This window comes from Vipera ursinii, assembly GCF_947247035.1.
Source record: "Vipera ursinii genome assembly, chromosome: 3".
Taxonomy (NCBI): Eukaryota; Metazoa; Chordata; class Lepidosauria; order Squamata; family Viperidae; genus Vipera; species Vipera ursinii.
Window position 1 is genome coordinate 142,081,400 of NC_139516.1, and position 19,977 is coordinate 142,101,376.

A 19,977-nucleotide genomic window follows, 5' to 3' on the forward strand; every position below is an offset into this window, starting at 1 on the left:
ATTTTCCTTTGGTCCAAAATGCACCTGACAAATTCTTAAATGATATTTATTAGAGAAGAATACATATTGCCACTTCTTAACCATTAAACTACCTCTGAACATTTGCCTTCTGCACAAACATACAAAATCATTTCTCTGCAATCACAAAAACTCCTTTTTGGTTGTGGCACCTCTTCCTACCAAGTCAGAAACCTTTTTTTTAATTTTAGCACTCTAAAATAGATAAAAAATAATTCATTACTATATTAATTTATGACACAAATAGTCAATCCATGGGCCCCAAATAGAACCAGCCCATCTGTTCATTGCCGTCAAACTTCTCCAAGTGGGACATTTTGTTGTTGCTTGTCTAAGAGTCAAATGGGTGCCTTAGGTTTACAGAGAAATATACCATACATTATGCCCCTTAAAAATCCAGTCCTCCCAAAATCAGTTCAGATTTTCCAATCCTATGTAAGGTGTAGTTAAATCCAGTGATATTTGTGTATATTGATCTATGTATTAGAGAATGCATCTTTGATGTTTTGACATTTTAATCTTAAGGACAATTTGGTTTTTTGGGAGGGTGAGTGCCTCTCTTTATATAATGACTCATCTTCAGGCCCATCATTTAGTCTTTGTTTCTTATTAATTTATCTAGAGGAAAGATTCCACAGAAAGAATTGGAGACACTGTTTCCTGGAAAGAGTGCTGATTTTACAAGTGAAAACTTTTCTGCTGCTTGGTATTTAATAGAGAATCATTCAACAGCCAGGTTAGTGTGAATTTTGTTATTTTTGTCATGTTTAAGGAGTATCAGCAATACATTTTGGCAAAGAATTGTGGATGATGTGGCTGCAAGCCACTGAAACGGATGAGACTTATGATCTGGATGAACTTTGTTACATTACTTTAAGTGGAAACTACATTCCTCTAATGTAATCTGGGTTCATGTCTCTGTTCATAATTGTTTTTCAGTGTGGATTTATTATAAAACACAAAATAAAGAATGCAGGATTTTAGAAATAGACATTTTTACAATAGGCAATGCCTTGATTTTAGTTTATTTTTAATAGCCATTCAATGTTTTAGTACTTATTTAGGTGAAAAATTGTGCCTCTTATTTCATAAATTCCATTGTAACTTACATTATTCCATAACTTCCCATATTTGAAACAAAAAGCTTTTTTTCTCTCCTGGAATTCAGTCATCTAGACAGTAGCCATAATTCATAGTTGGGAGTTCATTGTTATATATTTACTCATTTAAATTGAATATCCCTTCTCTTGGCATGTTTGCTGAACTAAATACATTTGTCATTATGACAAGAATAAACAAAAGTACAAGGATAGAAAAGCAAAAAATTAAATAGCAAAGGATCCAATTATTGTTTTAAACTAGTAACAGCAACAAGGAGATGACAGATTTGTATGAATGACATTTCAATCTGCTTTTTCGTGCAGCTGTAGGGGATTTCGTTAATTTGCTTATTTGTCATCTTTCTTCCTATTTAGGGAAAGGGATTCTCTATTTCTCTCTCTTTCTCTCTGACACATACATTACACACAAACTCACTCTTTCAGGCAGAAACGCATAGAGTAAAAGCATATTAATGACCAATACAATTGTTTCATGTTCATATAGCAGATAATATACCAAGCTTTTGTTGGCATGGAGACCAACAATGTTCTGCTTTTTCTATCTTTCCTTAATTATTTCAGTGTACACCTTACTTTCCTGCATAACCATATTTTCATGAGTTACCAAACATTGAGATATTCTTTCAATTTGTATAAAAAGTACCTACTGGAATTAACTTGCCTCCACTGGATTGTTGGTTTACAGCAAGTCCTCCTATTTTTCTCTAAATAGAAAATGATTGGGCTTGATATTTTATTAAGATAAACATAACATATCATTTCATATTTATTGTCTGAATACCATCTGTCTTTTTCTCTTTTGGTTTTAGTTTTGATCAGCTTAAAATGGCAGTAATAAATCTGAGGAAACAAGCCAACAAGAAAAACGAGGGAAATCTGCAATATGTCAAAGGAGGTCTCAGCACTTTTTTTGAAGCACAGGATGCCTTGTCAGGTAAGTGTCAGAACTACAAAAGGAATCTAGGAGTTCTAATGGAGGGAAGGAAGGAATCTTAAGGGTTTAAGTGACCTAAGCCACTAACAACAGTGAAAATGTTTGATAAACAGTACATCAATTGAGAAAAAAAAATCTGTGATGTGTTTCATAAAGTACCTGTGATTTACCATTAGTAAGGATGCGGCTAATTATATTTCTGTACCTGTTCATTTTACTGTGGTGACTGAATCCTCTGCAATATTGAAGTATGAATCATGTGTATTTTCTGTGATTAAATACATAAGTAATCCTAACTATTCTACTAAAGTTTACCATAGTTATATCACATTTCCTAAGCAAAAGATTTTTACATTTATCTTAGTATTCAGTCTTAAAGATACAAGAACAGCATAACATTCCCCAGTTTTACATCTGGCAATGCATAGAATTACGAGGGCAAATGTAGTACAACAAAGGAAGAAGTTTGAAAATGTTATGTTATATACTGAAATGTGAAAGTGATTCCTCCCCTCGTTAGATGAGAACTACATTTCACAAAGGAAAGTTTATTCTTTTCAACATTTTATCCTTAGATATAGTATTGTTTTATTAGGTATCACTACTGTCAGTTATACATAATTTTGTCTTTCGCTTTTCATTACATTGCATTTCTTTGCTTGCCAAGAGTACTCTACAAGTCATGTGATCCATGATTTTTTTTCCTAATATCTATTTGGCATTTCGTAGGAATACTTTTCTAGTTTTAGAAATGGGCAAATAATGAGGAATTTAAATAATTGCAGTTAAAATATCTGCAACTGAAGATATCTGCAAATTCAAAGATTTTTCGAGATAAAATAGAGTGTTTATAGTTAGATTTCCATCTTTGCTTGACATTTTGGTTATAATTCTTTGTTTGATAATGTAAAGATGTTACTCTTACATGATGCCAATTTTACAATGTAGCTGAAGGTATTGAACATTTCACAAATGTTCAGTTACATTGTGAAGTTGGCATCATCTAACAGCAAACACATTTAGAAAATGCATCTCAAGTTTTGGGTTGCTCTCTCATGCTTGTTTTATATACGTAATAATTTTTTATTCCCAATATTCTTTGGCAATCAGGTTCAAAGATGAGACCTGAAAAACAAAGCTGCTATTTCCCTGTAGCAGAAGTCAGTGAAGATTTTTATCTATCTTTGGTAGGAGTGGCTCCAATGAGTATTCTTGCACTGCATAATAATTGAGTACAATAGTCCCAGTGACTAAACCAGAAGTCAAGCAAGACTTCCATTGGCTAAACTAGATGATTGTAATGTTACTTCAGTATCCATTTCAAAGACATGGCTACCTATGGAAACCCATGAACAGAATTCCATTCTTCATATTACTTCAAATATTCCTAGCCACTCCTGTCCCTAAATTGTACTACAGAGTAGCCAAGGAAAATATTTTAGTAAGTACCTGATGAGAAAGGAAGCAAATAATAAAAGTTGGAATTATTTTCATATGGAAGTTATAGTGCAAACTATTCCTTCCAGGACTTTTTGTTTGTTTGTGCATGTACCCTAAGATAATGTAGGAAGGCCCACGGAGCATCCAAACCTTCAAGAGGACATGGCACCCTGATGTTTCAAACAACAGAGTCAATGGAGTGCTTCCAACACTTCCTAATCCCCACCATCAGATGGTTCACAGACCTTAGGAGCTACTTTTGAAAATTTATCATAAGATAAAAACAAATAACTAAATATAGCTAAGGAGTGGAAAATTGCTACTGTTCATGCAGACCAGTGTTTTGGGGGGAAAAATAGAAGAGAAAATTATACAATAGTGAAATAACAATTAAGTTTGATTTGTCATATCCCAAAATGTCATATTGGAATTTCTGACTTTTTTCAAATTAGACATATATGAACATGACTTCTTTGCCTGCATAATCTAGCATAAAAGTCATTTTCTTCTTCAAAGCCAAGTAACCAACAAGAGCTTTTAGCCAGTGTAAAACTAGAGCTACTTTAAGCTCCACACAAGAAAGTGAAATATATAGCAGAACTGTCATGGTAATTAGAAGACTAAATAAGAGAACATACTCGTGCCCACATGATTAACTTTACTGCCAAAAATCATAGCATAAGCTTAGCAGCATAGTGAAGTTTAGAAGTCTGGAGTATCTGGCTCTTATCATAATGCCTGTGTCACTGGATCACAAATTATCTTGTAACAAACATGTGCTGTTTAAATCTATGACTATAGCTCATTCATCCATTAAAATAGTTGAAATTTAACAAGTTGTTTTATTTCAGCTATCCATCAAAAACTAGAAGCGGATGGAACAGAAAAAGTAGAAGGATCCATGACGCAAAAACTAGAAAACGTTCTCAACAGTAAGTTTTGTACACCTATTTATATACTTCAAGGCTACTTGTATTTTAAAATAATAAAAATGGAATTTTTTTCAACATTTGTTTCTGAATCTTAAAACTGTATGAAACTTGATGATTTACTACTTGAATTCTGATGTTATTGCAGAGACTGATGCTTGAAATAAAAAAGGAAAAAAAATCAGATGCCCTGTAGTATTCTGTAGGCCTTTAATAACAAAGGAGTAATGTGGGTCTATCATTTTAATTGAGGAAATGAATCTATGTGACTAGTTTATAAAGTAAAGTTTCCATAGAAAATGGTTATGTTTCAAGCAAATTTATAGTTTACTTTTTACTGTTCAAATGCAAATTTATAGTTTACTCTTAGGGCAAATGGATATCTAGAAGATGAATGAAAAGTCATCAACCTTTTTATGTCTTTAGCCTCATCTATATCTAATTTCACATTCCAGACCCTTTAATTTTTGTAGCTTTCTTTATAGCTTCAAGAAGTTGTTACATCTGACTAGTTATTTAACACATTTAAATCAGTTATTCTTCTAGAACTGTTAAGATTAATGTTTTTTAAAAAAAAATAATGAAGCAAATCTTTCATAAATGAAAATAAATTTATATTTTTAGTATGGCATTTTGCAGATATTTAAGATAGAAACACAATTTAATTTTTTATTAGTTTGTTTTAAAAAAAATTGATGGAGAGTTAATCAAATAACCTCAAAATGACATGCCTGAAAAATATAGGAAAATGGCTATAAAGCCTTAAATACACCAGAAAATATGTTTTCTCTAATTCACTGTTTTATTTCCATAGCTTTGAATATATTACCTTTCTGTTCAGATTAAATAAAAGCAGCCTGCCTTGTACACAGAAAGGGAAGTGTTAATTTTGCCTATACCTTTAATAATTCCATATCTCCTCTATTACTGATGCTTTGGACCCCATTAATGAAGTGGCTGAATTCAGGGAAGAAAATGCATGAAAAAAACCTAGTGGATAAAAATACTCTTCATAATAGTATCTTGAGTTCCAGTCTAATGAAATGAATCTAGAACAGAAATTAGCAGAGTTGTGCTCATGTGGAAGGAAAGTGTTTTGGATCTAATCTTCATTCTTGTTCCTTTTCTCTGTATTTATTTATTTATTATTTATTTATTTATTAGTTTTTATAAACCGCCCTTCTCCCGAGGGACTCGGGGCGGTGTACAGAGGAAGGAAGGTATACAGATGAACAATAAAAATAATAAAAAACAATAGTGAAAACAAACTGTATCCCTCTTGTGTTATGAAATACTGTGCAGAAGGACTGAAGGATCCTCTAAGGAGCATGAGAAGTCTTGAAGGGCTATAGGGTGAATGTGTGAATTGGCACAAATCCCTGCCTGCCCTGTCCTTTCAGCAGGGAGCATGCCCCAAATCCCTTTTGGCTCTCTGAATAGCCATTAACTTTCACTTGACTCATTTCTTTCAGTTTCTGGCAAGGAAGAAAAGTTATCTGGAAATTAATTTTATTTTCCACGCGTCTTAGATTGATTTGATCTTTCTTAGGAAATCAGGTTAACACTATAGAGAAGATGTAGGTTAGTGGGTAGTAGGTTCCATCTACAATTAAGCTATTGAATTATTTAGAAAAGCAACTGTATATAATGTTGGATTTCACTTTGCCATTTTATTTTAGAAATTTCAATGCATCTAAAAGAAACAATGTGAAGGGAAATGCACTTGTTTCCTTTCAAGAGCTTCTCTCTCTCTGTCTCTGTCTCTCTCTCTCTCCATTTATACACACACACACACACATGCATGTTTTTTTAGAGAAAGAGATTTCAGTGAAAGAAAATGTACGTTGTGTGCATATTCAGGTTATTTTGTTAATTTTTTTCAGAGAGAAAATCCTGGAGAAGCTATTTGCCTTTGCTCTGTTTCTATCCTGATCTGAGGACTCTTTCCCTTAAAGTGTTATTAGCAAGCTCAGAATCGCAACCTGTTAATAGGCTTATTCTTTTAGAATTTTAGAATATCAGCATAGTCTGTGAAACAAAAGAGAGAGAGATGAAAATATTTTTCTCCATAACCGTACTTTTTGTGTCATATGTATATTATTTACAGCTTGTAAATAGAATTACTTTTATCTCAGCTATACAAAATATATGCGTGTTTATGTATTCCTAATAAATGTCTCTCAGTATTTAGGTGCCTGGGAGAGAAGGGAACATTCATTTTAACAACAATAATATGCATTTTATTAATTTTTATAGAAGAATAAAAGTAATAATTCTGAGAATTCTGTAAAGATGAGGTAAAATTGCTTGTATAAAATTAACTGAACTAGTATTATACCAGTCTTTTTGAAAGAAAGCTTTTTTAAAAAACAAAATATAGCTGTTAATAGAAATTGCAAGAAGCTTTATTTTATCCGAAAGCAACAGTAGTATTTACCCAAAGCATTAAACTTTGGAACGAAGGCTTTGGTTAAAAATACTAGAAAATTGGCACCTTAGGAAAGTGAATTTTTATTGACTAATTTTTCTTTCTGAACATCATTTTTATTTTCAGTAAATATGATAGAACATTTTCCCCCTAATTCGTGGTTCTTTTTACTGGTATGCATGCTTTGTACTCTTTATTAGGAGGATTTTTTTGCAGATGTTCTTTTTAAAAGCAAGTTCTAAGTAGCATTTAACCTTGGAAGAGTTGGAAAAAATTAAAAATTATCCTAATGAATATTATTATTTATGGTTTAAAATGTTTAAAATTAAATAATCAAAATATCTCAGATTTGAAACAGACAAATAATGCCATGTAATTACTGTTTTTATTAAATACCTTTTAAAAAGTATTTCTTGAACATTTCAATTATTTTACTATTTTATAATTGGAGTATTACATTCTTTTAACTACTCATGTTTGCTAATTTTTTTATTCATAAGATATTGAAAATAAAATGATTAGCAAGATCATGTTTGAATATCAGGTAATTTTGTCCCCCTCTCCCTACCAAATAAAATGTAGTAGGACCAATTCTCTTGACAAAACAAAGTTTCTTGCATTAGGGTCTTGAAACATCAACAGTGTTTAAACGCTATTTAGATATAACAATTATTTTACAAAGGCTACTTTTAACATGAGCAGGCCACCCACAGTGTTGACGAGAGAAAATGGCATGCAAGCCACCCAGTGAGACTGAGGTAATTTTTTCATCTTTGCTTAAATTATAGTCACTAGACCAGATAATGTAGAAAGTTTTACAGGCAACCATCAAAAGGGATAGAAACATTCACTTTTTTTTCTGGTAAATTAAAGATAAGTCACAAGTTGGGGGAAAATTAACATATTTGACACATCGTTATTATGAGAAGGAAAGGCAAGGACCTTTTTTTGGTGGGAGTTAACTCTGAAACATGCCCATCAAATTTTAAAAACTAAATGCTTTTAAATGTAACAAGTAAATGTTTGAATATTTTATTATTTGAATAGCTTAATGCAGAATTTCACAATCCTTTAGAATCATTCTCACGTTCCTGTTTGAAACCATATAGCGTTGCTCAAAATTGTGGAATTTGACACAGAATAATGTCAGAATTTGTGAACTGATAATGGTTTAAATCATTATTTTAACCCAATGTCCTAATGGAGTTCTTCAGTGAAAAGGAATAAAAAGTCCCTTTCAGACATATTTTGGTCAAAAGTCACAATATTGGTACTCTGTCTCTTCTGTGCTCAGTGAATTCTAAGTTACACTGTTTGTATCAGTAAAATTAAATTCATACTTATTTCATTGTGTTCTGTTATGAAAGAAGAATATTAGTAATGATCAAATTGCTAGTTGGAACCATATAATTCAGTTCTGTAGCCAAAGAAAATTCTAAAGTTACACAATGAATTTCAAGTATTTGCTGCAGGAATGGAAGTTATTTTAAATGCACTTTGTTTTCTACCACGCAAAAAAATTTAAGCAGCCATCAGAAAATATTGTTTCAGAACATTTATAAGCCAAAACATTTCTAATATAAACACTTACCACTGTTGATATATGTTTAATTTGTATAAATAGCTTGACAAATTTTTGATTAAATTTAGCAAGAGCTGCAGTTTATCTACTTCTTTGTCTCCTTTTCTTAAAAGGAGCAAGTAATACCGCAGATACATTGTTCCAGGAAGTTTTGGGTCGCAAAGACAAGGCTGATTCAACAAGAAATGCCTTAAATGTTTTACAGCGCTTCAAATTTCTTTTCAATCTTCCATTAAATATTGAAAGAAACATTCAAAAGGTACTAATCTTACCAAATGCAAGTTAAATTGTTTTGCCCCACATTTCCAGTACAAATTTCTTAAAACTTGTTTTTATGTTTTTAAGGGAGATTATGATGTAGTCATTAATGACTATGAAAAAGCAAAGTCATTGTTTGGAAAGACTGAAGTTCAAGTCTTCAAAAAATGTGAGTTTGGCATTTTGTTAAACTTGATTTTAATTTTAGTAGGGAAGATTAATATGAGAGCAAATTCCAAATTCTTATCTTTGCTGAATAGTTTTATCTTCTTATATAGCATTTGTAGCATTTGAAATGCTTTCTTAAACTGTGTTGCAGTTTCTGCCTTGGAAATATATATTATTTTGTACTGTGCATAACAACTGGAAGTTGATAATTTTCAGGTTATGTTTCATAAGATGGATTGTGGATGTATTTTTTAATGAGTTCAAAAATTACAGTTTGCAGTTTATAAAATAGTTTAATGCACGTTTGCTTGGAATAAAGTTAAAACTGATTTCTTAGTCTCAGAAAAAGGGCTTTGGTTATTCTGAAAGTGTGTATGAATCGTTACATGGACATTGAAATTAATTGAGTTATAATATAAATTAAAACATTTTACTAAAATGTTCAGAGAAATTTAGGAAGACTTGAGAGCCAACAAGTTCAAATACAAAACAATGATATAACAGTGATGCTGGTGTAATTTCTTATAGTTTGTTCATTTGAATTATAAAGGTTATAAAAATAATTTTATACTTTGGTAATTAATGGCATTTTATTTAGGATTAATTATGGTGCTGTGTTTTAAAATTGTAGATTATGCTGAAGTTGAAACACGAGTTGAAGCATTAAGAAAACTTCTTCTGGATAAATTACTTGAGACACCATCAACATTACTTGACCAAAAACATTATATAAGGTTACCTTTTTATTTTTTAAAAAATATATGTTTTTTATATAGGCAGAAATATTTCCTTGGTATTATCACATGAGAAAGCATTCTACTATAGAACAATTAGTTATACTGTATATTTTGTATCCAGAATACTTTTCTGCAAACCGAAAGGTTCTTTTTATTAGTACTGTAAAGAGAACCAAAAACAGCCCAAGCTCTCCATTTAAAAGAAGCAGTTGAGCTGGCAATTTTAGCTTTTCTTTCTTTTTCATTCTCAGACTATAGGACTACTTCATACATTGCTTTCAACACCATAAGCAGTTTCTATTTTATTCATTTCTGAAGATTTTTGATTAGTTTCTAGAGCATGGGTGTCAAGCTGCCGGCCCGCGGGCTGGATACATCACACGGAAGCTGCGCCCACCCCATTGCCGGCAATGGCAAAACAGTCCCGATACGTTGCACGATGTCACGTGACGTCGCAAGTTTGACATGTCTGTTCTAGATCACACCGTAGAATTTCATTTTCTGTGCACATAGGGTATGGTTCACTGCTCCATTGTCTTATATAAAACAGAAATATTGTTAGGCTTAATAATTTAAAAGAATTTGGAAAAAAGCATTTTTGAAAATGTGCTAAATTTTGAAAAATTTGAGAACTTGTCTCATAGATATAATTCATTCCTTTAATATGAGCCAGACTGGAGTAAATGTTTTATAAAAGTATAGAGCATTTGAATGGTATTCTCTACTTTAATCATTTATTCAATGCATCTCCTGGTATGGAAAAAGAAAGGGACATTCTTGTCCTAACTACATACTCTTCTGGTCTTTATTAAAAAGAATAATGAAGTATGCATTTCTGCATTAATCAACGTCTCATTGCCATTTTAACTTGTATACTTCTTCATGATGGGCAATCCCAGGGCTTTTTTTGTCATAGAACGCTCAGAACGGAGTTCCGGCACCTTTTTTGGATGGAACCTTGTAGGGTAGGCAAGGCGGGTTGTATGACATGTGTGAGTTCCGGCACCTTTTTCTTTTACAAAAAAAGCACTGGGCAATCCTAATTCTAAGAAAACGTGTAAGAGTCAATAATAGCTTTGCCAGATAAGATAATATTTAAAACAATTGCAGTAGAAGTGGAAATTGTATGAGGTTTGAACTATAAGACCTTCTGAAGAACTTTTGTGTACACCTCATCCCATATATCCTGAAACCTCTTTATTTCTTATATAGCTGACAGCTCAGAATATACACTTTCATGCTGTCCTTCTCAAAATACATACTATTGGGCATTGTAGAAGCCAGTGCTGATTTATTGGAAAGTCATCCCCTATATGCATTACAAAATCTGCAAAACACGAAGTAACCTTTTTTACACTCAAGCTCTTCATCTAAAGCAGGGGTGTCAAACTGCCGTCCCGTGGGCCAGTTGCATCATGCAGCGGCCGCGCCCACCCCGGCTCCGGATATGCAAAAAAAGTCGTGATACGTCACGACACGTCACATGACATGGCGAGTTTGTCACCTGTGTCCTAAAGAATGCTGCTTCTTTGCTTTTATCTTTTAAAAATCTAAATCAGAAAGTTTTATGTGAAATTAATTTCGCATTTATCATGGTTACTTGGTATATGAAATAGACAGTTGACTTAACTGCCTACTTATGAATCTTTCTTTCAGTTATGTACATGTAGGACAGAGTCCCCATGCCTGACTTGATTTCAAAAAGGGGTGCTTTGCTTAGTAATATACAGGTAGTTCTTGTCTTACAACTACAATTAAATCCAACGTTTCCATGGGTAAGCCAGGCAGTTGTTGAGTGAGTTTTGCCCTATTTTGTGACTTTTTTGCCATAGTTATTCAGCAAATCACTGCAGTTGTTAAGTGAATCATGCCGTCATTAAGCAAATCTGGCTTCCCCCATTGACTTTGCTTGTCAGAAGCCAGCTAGGAAGGTTACAAATGGTGATTGTATGACTGCAGAATAGTGCAACTGTCATAAATACATGCCAGTTGCTAAGTGTCTGAATTTTGATCATGTAACCATAGGGATGCTGCAACAATCATAAGTGTGAAAACTGCTCATAACTCACTTGTGCTGTTGTAACTTCTAACAAATGGCTGTAAGTTGAGAACTATCTGAAGTTTTGAATCTCAGTTAACAGGCATCTCCAATAGAGGAGTATACGAACTACTGCAGGTTAGAATAAGTACTGAGTAGATGGTCAAAAGGTTTGATCTGATATAAGGTAGATTCTGTTGTTGCTCTTTTGGGAAAAGTATCTGAAGAATGAAATCAAAAACAACAGGACTAAAAATAAACAAATGAATAGATCCATACAACATTTTCCTGAAAGTTCTTAATAGATCAAATACAAATTTGATTTTTAAATAAAAATTTGGTCCTAAGATTAATTTCTATACCCTGGCAGTGAAAAGTAAACAGGTGGGTAGTTCATTCAAGAAATTGCAAACAATTTAACCTATTGTCCATTCTGAATCAATTGTGGAAAAGATTATTGAAAACAATAATAAACATTTAGGAGTGTTACTGAGGTGCTGAACTAAAATGCAACCTGCAACGGTAATACTTGTCTTACTAAGTCTTTAGCGTGTCAACAGGTAAAAGAAAGCAAACAGCTGTTTAATTCTTGAATTCTTAAAAAAGCTCTTGAAAAAGGTGCCTCACTAAGCTCAGTAATCATGAAATATTTGATTGACAGTTGATTGAAGACATGAAACAAAAAGTTGGAATAAAGTTCTTAGTTGAGTCAGATCACATGTTTGGTTCCTCCTAAATTGGAACAAGTGCTTCTTAGCTAGTTCATAAGTTATCTGAATTAGGATGAATTGTGGGTTTGCTGAGAGGGATTCAAAGCGATAAAAGTACAAAGCAGCTGTAAAAAATGAATGAATTAATATACAACATTATAGCAGATGGAGTTCAAAGTCAGAACTCAGAACTCCAAAGTAAACCTTACTGGCACAAAAACAGTATTTTTATCTTCATATTAACTGATATATCTGCAGAAAGAAAGTTGATAGCAAGTTAAATCAGTGAAAACACTCAGTATAAAGAAATCTCAAAGAGAAGAAAATAGTAACTGTTTTTGTATTTGCTTACTTTTTTTTGAATTTTGAGTGAATCAGAGAAAAGAATTGAGAGAAATTCATGTAACCAGTGAAACAGTTTGCATGTTTTATTTCCTTAACCTCAGTCATGGTTTCTAGTTTATATAATAGAAAATGGGGAGGGATTGATTAGTTCCAATGTCAGTGTATACCTCCAATACAGACCAAAAAAAGAGAGACATCTTCATGACTTGTGTGTAATTTCCCAAATAGCATCTGCTTAACATTTTTGTTTTTGTGTTCTAAAACTTGTTTAAAAGAGCCTCATTCACATTTTATGCATTGCTTAGAAAAATACAGATACTCCTCGACTTATAACCACAATTGAGCCCAACATTTCTGTTGTTAAGTGAGACATTTGTTAACGACCTGTCTTGCCTCAGTTGTTAAGTGAATCATTGCAGTTGATAAGCTAGTAACCCAGTTGTTAAGTGAATCTGGTTTCCCCATTGAGGTTTCTTGTCAGAAGGTCACAAAATGGTCATAAAATGAACCAGTTGCCAAGCATCTGAATTTTTTTGACATGATGATGGAGATGCTTCAAACGTCATAACTGAAAAATGGTATAAGTCACTTTTTCCAGTGCCGTTGTAATTTTGAATGGTCACCAAATGAACTGTTGTAAGTTTAGGACTACCTATACTACCTTATCAAGAGTGCAAAAGCAGCATAAATTTAAATTGACAATTTGCTTCTGTAAGGGGTACGATTTAACATGGGGAAAGGTTATAATTCAATTACATCAGAATTTGAAGGAACTTTGAATAACTGGAATAATTTAACGAAAAGCTACTTTAAAAGGGGGAGGGGGCTAATGGCACATATATAGTTTATTGATAATATCAGTCATGTGGAACTGCAAAATCGTCTTTATTAAGGACCACAGTAAACTTGAGGATTCATATATTGGCCTCACATTGTCTGTGACTGTATATAACACAGTGAGGATGAGACAAACTATGCCATGTCTTGTAACTCGTAGCTTGAGGCACTTACTTGCTTCAGACCCAATAGTAATTGATGAGGAGCAGCACTCAGATATTCTATCACTGCATTTAATGACCTTATATATGTCTGTGTACAAAACTGTCTGGACTAAACAGTTCTTTCACTAAAAAGGTGAAAGATCACTTATTTGGCCTTCCCAATATTCAGAATGAGCGTGTTCAGGGCTTTTTCTGTCATAGAACGCTCAGAACGGAGTTCCGGCATCTTTTTTTGGATGGAACCTTATAGGATAGGCAAGGCGTGTTGTATGACATGTGTGAGTTCCGGCACCTTTTTCTTTTACAAAAAAAGCACTGAGCGTGTTAGAGGATGTATGCTTATTTTTCCAACAAAGAACCATTTGCTCAGGTAACCATCTAAATGAGGGTGCTATGTGTAGTTTTTTTTTCTCCCATGTTGTCTTACAAAAATGGATAATGAGTTAAAGTTCTGATGATAAACACTTTCTAATATCTGAATAAACCAAGAACTTGAAAGTGGGTTGGAGCCTTCTTCATCTTTATAAAATATGGAAACGAAGTGTGGTGCTAAGGCAGAGCAGACAATAGATTCAGCTGAACCCCATGCTACTGTATACTACTCTGTGGCATGTTATAACTATAACTGTATTTCTGTCTTTAAAGGATTCAATACATCATTTTGTATTGCCTTTTTAGCTTTCCATGGCAAAGACAAAATCTTGAATACTGTATGTGCCAATGTTGAATGACCATGGGCTGGTTTAACTATATTAAATAACGCCAAGGTCTTCAAACCACATAGAATGAGACAGACTTAATGAAGCTTAAATGATTAATTTCACTTTGATAGGTTACTAGGATATGTCACATAAGCCTCTCCTATGTTAAAACATTATTATGCATTGGTAACATGGGCTGTTGTTAGTTTAGATCCCACTGGTTGCTCTGATGAACATCGTAAACATGGCGTGTAATATTAAGAGACCCATAATAAGCATAGCAACCATGCGTGTCTGGGTCTGATTAGCACGTGGGTGGAAGCATACGCCAGAATTCCATCTGCATCAGCTTCCATTCCGTGGAAAAAAGGCAGAATATAAATCTAATAAACAACTGCACTAGGAGAAGGATGTGAAAACTACTTTACCCTTGGAAAACAGCATACTGGTACACTTGCCAATATAATCGTGTTGAAACAGTTTCCATGTCACAAAGGAAATATTATATATAACTTAAAAAAAACAGCTTCATGAAATGATGAGGCTTTGTTTTCATAGCTATAAAAGGTTGGTGACTGCTTTTTGGGTGCTATTTTTTTAGATGTGACCCTGACAAACACTGGGTAATGAAGGTTACACAACTCACATTTCAACTATGTTACCCTAACTATGTGCAGCTTTAAATGCAGAAAGTTATTTCTAAATGCAATTAAATAAAATATTCAGACATTAAACTATTCAGATATTAAAAATTAATCACACTTTGTGAAGAAACAATTTTAGATTTTTGGCTGTCCTTCTAAAGGAGTATCAGAGGTGAAAGGAGGAAAGAGCAACAAAGTTCCTAATAATTAAGGAGGAGTCTCAGTAAAATCTAATCATAGGTCTTGTCCACTAAAAAAAAAAATCTGTTTCCGCTTTTTATCCGTCCCTACCCCCCAGTGTATGAAAATAATGAAGCAGATTAAGTAGGTTTATGCAGGTTCTTATTAAGAAGCCAGAATGAGTTTAATATATTGCAATTTAGCAAAATAAAATAAATAAAGAGGGAAGCATATTTATACTATAAGATACATAAGAAAATTAAAACGTTTGAATTTTTAAATCCAGGTTATTTGGGTAGCAAATTATGAAAGCACATGCCAAGTATTCTGATCAGTTCCAACTGCCTATATACAAGTAGTTTTCGACTTACAACCATTCATTTAGTGACCATTCAAAGTTACAGTGGCACTTAAAAACAGACCTATGACTTTTTTTCACACTTACCACCATTGCAGCATCCCCATGATCAAAATTCGGCCACTTGGCAACTGGCGTGTATTTATGATGATTGCAGTGTCTTGGAGTCATGTAATTATTTTGTGCGAACTTCTACCTAGCAAAAGCCAATGGGGAAGCCAGATTCACTTAGCCACCATGTTATTAATTTAACAAGTGCAGTGATTCACTTAAAGTTGTGTCAAGAAAGGTCGCAAAATGGGGCAAAACTCAGTTAACTGTTTTGCTTAGCAATAGAAATTTTGGGCTCAATTGTGGTCGTAAGTTCAGGATTGCTTGTACCTGATTTTTGATATATAGAAGCTAAATAGAAAACCTAGATTTGAATAAATATTCCTAGATTTTCACTGTTGTTATCCATCAGCTTATGTATAACTAAAAGATGACACCCCAGATAAAATTCTGGAAGCATATTTAAATAAGAAGTGCTCATATTAATAATTTCCAAATAATAGTGACAAGGGCCTTGTAGTCATTTAAAAGGTCAGTAAATTTATTCAGGCTTAAGGTTTTATAGACTACAAGCTCTGTTCATTAAGGGTTGACCTAAACTACATGTAGATAGATTGTGTGGTATTTGGGTGCAGTGGTGATTTTGAGGGCAATTCAGTACATAAACTGGAATGTTCACACAAAATATTTATGTTGGAATTGATAGCAACAAATTTAATATGATTGTAAATATTTCTGGTAGTTATACTAAAAATGAACTTTTTACTCAGACACTATTTTTGCAATGATTGCTATTAATTATATAATTGTAATATTCTTTCTATCATTCATTTACTCTGTGTTCCCAACTTGTATTATCTCTGACCATCCTTTTTACACACTTAAATATATCTCCTGTGATAATATTTTGTGAATCTGCTATGGAATACTTTGATTAAGAAACAATTTTCAGCTAGCAAATTTTTATGGGAAAACATGTTACCAGATTCTTTTTGATTTTTGACTATAATGGACTAATACAACTCTCTTTTTACAATATAAATTCAAGTATCCCTCAAACTAGTCCCTGGTCTTGGTGACTTCATGGGAACATCTATGTAGTTTCATGCAGTGGTTTTCAATTATTCTTTTCAAGACTTTTCTTTCAACTTCCCAGTCTAATCTACATCCTTGGAATTTCCTGATGTTTCCCAAGTATTGGAAAATTCTGGACCTGAGTAGCATTTTTTTTACCCCTGCTTATTTAGGTTAATTAGGGGTTTTCGTTTAATGGAGAATAACATAAACTATTGTTAATAAATAATAAATAAAATCTTACCCCATACTTAATTTTTAGAGTAGTGTTTCTAAAAACAATTTTATACTGATTTTCCAAGAAGTAAGCTCAATTGAACTTAATGGGAGCAAGGAAACACATAGAGGAAAGGCCTGCCATTTTCCAAACCTTCTTTCTTCAAAATTATAATTTTATAGATACCTTTCAGACCTCCATGCAAAAGGAGACCCAGCTTGGCAATGCATTGGTGCACAACATAAATGGATCCTGCAGCTTATGCACAACTGTAAAGAGAGCTACATTAAAGAACAAAAAGGTAATTATATTTCTGTTTAGAGAAGTATCTGATCTTACAATGCAACATTTCTCCTTATAACATTTTAATCATTGTTTGCATTTGAACTGAACTTTACAATTTTTTATGTTTCCTTTCAAATGGGTATGTCTTACAACCTTAATTATTTATAGAATTAATATCACTGAAAGTTTGGTTTACCACTAGAAGAAAGGAATTGGATCTGTGTATGAGAAGCAGGCTGAGATGTTACCCACTGCTGTATCTCTTACCTTTTTATTGCTTCTGCTGAAAAAGACAAGCAACAGTAAAGAGATGGTGTGCGTCAATTGCATCTTTTGTGTTTATCCCCAGGCTTCAGTTTTTAAATACTCTCGGTAGAAAGTGAATTTGACTTATTGCAGTATACATGAAGTTTATTATCTTGATGATAGAGTTACTTAATGAAAAATGTATAACGTAATCAAAATAGGCTTACCTAAGTGCCTAAAATGAAACTGTGAACAATTGTGCAATAATGAAAGCTGAATCTGTTTTAATAAGTCAGCATATTTTATTTGGGTCTTTTTTCCCCCTGGTATGCAGGAAAGAGTATTTTTTTCATTGTTTTCAAGCTAAGGAACACACTCCCTGCAGTTGTGTTTGGACACACACACCCCAGTTTCAGTGTTCAGAAAATTTATCAAAATACATTTGTTTTGCCAGACATTTAATAGCTCAAATTATTTTATGGCTCAACTTGTTAGTTTTATTATATTTTGTTTATGGTTATTATGTTTTTTCCTTCTTTTTTTAGCCTCCTTACACATTTACCAGAGTGGCAGAGTTAGGTATTAAATTAGTTGATAACCTCTTACACTATAAATCTAAAATACAAAGGGAGGGGGTAAGATTGAGTGCACAGGTAAATGGGGCATTTTGTGGATGAAAGCAACATATCAACAATTATACTAAACAGGATGGCTTTACACTGCATTAAGCCATCATGTAACCGGATTCCAGTATAATGGTTTTATAAAACCATCCACTAGGATTGTACATTCTTGGAATGAATTTACATATTATGTTAAGTCTAAAACAAACTGAATTACAATAAACACAAGAGTACTGTAAGTCAGAATTCCCCATGCTGATTAATGTGATAAAACTACTTTTTCCAGTTTGGGAAGAATTATAATATGACATGGCTGCTCAGTGTGTTGTTGTTTGCATTTTTCTACTGATAATAAAATAAGCAAAAAGGTCTTCACACTAGCTCCTCCTGATTTGTATATTATTACAAATGTGCAGATAGGAGGGCTGTATTATTTAGATAAACAGTTGGTGAGATTATTTGTTAAGAAAACTTGGAATTAATCCTAGATATAAGAAAATTACAATTCCTTTACAGTGTATTGCATACTTCTTTTTTAAAAGAAGTATGAAGACAAATTTTTCAATCTTTCTAGTTAAAAAAAAGCTTTATATTAAATTACTAATAGTTATACCTAAGGACTAGATAATCAGAATGTAGTATGACGTTTTCTTGTCTTATTCAACATTTATATTCACCTTGCAATGTATGATATATTTTTATTTGATCAGGTAGACCAACATGGTCTGTGTTCAAAAAAAAGCTTTTAAAATGTGTTATCCTAGCAGCTGGTTCTGTTGTTTTTGTATAGTATGCATAAGGAAAAAGCACTTTTACAGCTGTGAGGTATTTTTATGTCTAACCCCTATCCCCCACTCCTAATAATAAGAATATAAGAATATTCTCTTAATACCTAGTGATAAGAAAAGCCTTGGCATGGTATCAAAAAGTAAAATGTTAATTATTGAAATGATTGACAAATCTGGTAAATCTTCATCAATTTAGCATAATTTTAAAGACTCTTGAAATGACAGTTTCTTCCTTTTGATTTAATTTTAAAAACAATATGAACCAGGGCATGACTGCATTAGTATAAATCTGTGCACTATGAATGTTAAATGCATAATAAAGGGAAAGCTAAGGAAACTCCTGTACAACTTAATTAGGAATTTTATCTTGAAATCTTTGTGGAAATACCTTCCTAAATTCTGTTTAAATTAATCAAGTTCCAACTACTGTGAAGATCATGCAAATATTAAGAAAGAATTCAGAAGCACATGCTGTATAACTTCACATGTTAAATGGGATAAATGGTTCCATTTCAATAAGTTTGCTTATCCACTATCATCAAACAAACATAAAATCATACACTCACTACCTTTTAACTTTGGTAAATACACTTAGCAGAAATTGCAGTTGGATTCAGAATATTTTCTCAGATTGGAAATGACTAGTTCTTATTTTCTAATCCAATTTTGACCAACTTTATATAATTTGGTCCCAACATATTTGGAGGGTGCCAGATTGGAAAAGAGTACTATGGTTCCTATCCTCTTCACCATCTTGGCTTTTGCATCTAAAAAGTCATTTTTCCTGTGCAATTGAAAGACTCCCAATGAGATCTAAATGAATAAATAGGAGAGTTTGTTTGGCATCATATTATTCACTTAAAGCATTAAGAGAAGCAATTGAGAAGCAACATAAATATTAAGAATAGGCTATATTTCCTCCATTCATGAAAAATCTCATTAAAAAAACTCCTTTATCACTATACATACTTTTAAGTCAATCTGGATTGATACAGCTTTAGTTTAACTAACAGGCTGATTTAAATTAAGGTTCATTTAATTCTTGGGTGGGAGGATTTCTAGTGATGTAACTTAATCAGAATCAATACAGTTTGTTCAGTA

At 32.7% G+C, this 19,977-nt stretch overlaps 1 protein-coding gene across 1 annotated transcript in view; it reads left to right on the plus strand.

Moving 5' to 3' along the window:
• EXOC2 (exocyst complex component 2) overlaps positions 1-19,977 on the plus strand; it is a 95,582-nt gene that overhangs the window by 25,814 nt on the left and 49,791 nt on the right. The window contains exons 5-11 of the mRNA XM_083358388.1: positions 641-754; positions 1,949-2,073; positions 4,365-4,445; positions 8,566-8,711; positions 8,798-8,879; positions 9,510-9,612; positions 17,117-17,235. Coding sequence (XP_083214514.1) covers positions 641-754; positions 1,949-2,073; positions 4,365-4,445; positions 8,566-8,711; positions 8,798-8,879; positions 9,510-9,612; positions 17,117-17,235 — 770 coding nt within the window. The remainder of the gene's footprint in view (positions 1-640; positions 755-1,948; positions 2,074-4,364; positions 4,446-8,565; positions 8,712-8,797; positions 8,880-9,509; positions 9,613-17,116; positions 17,236-19,977) is intronic.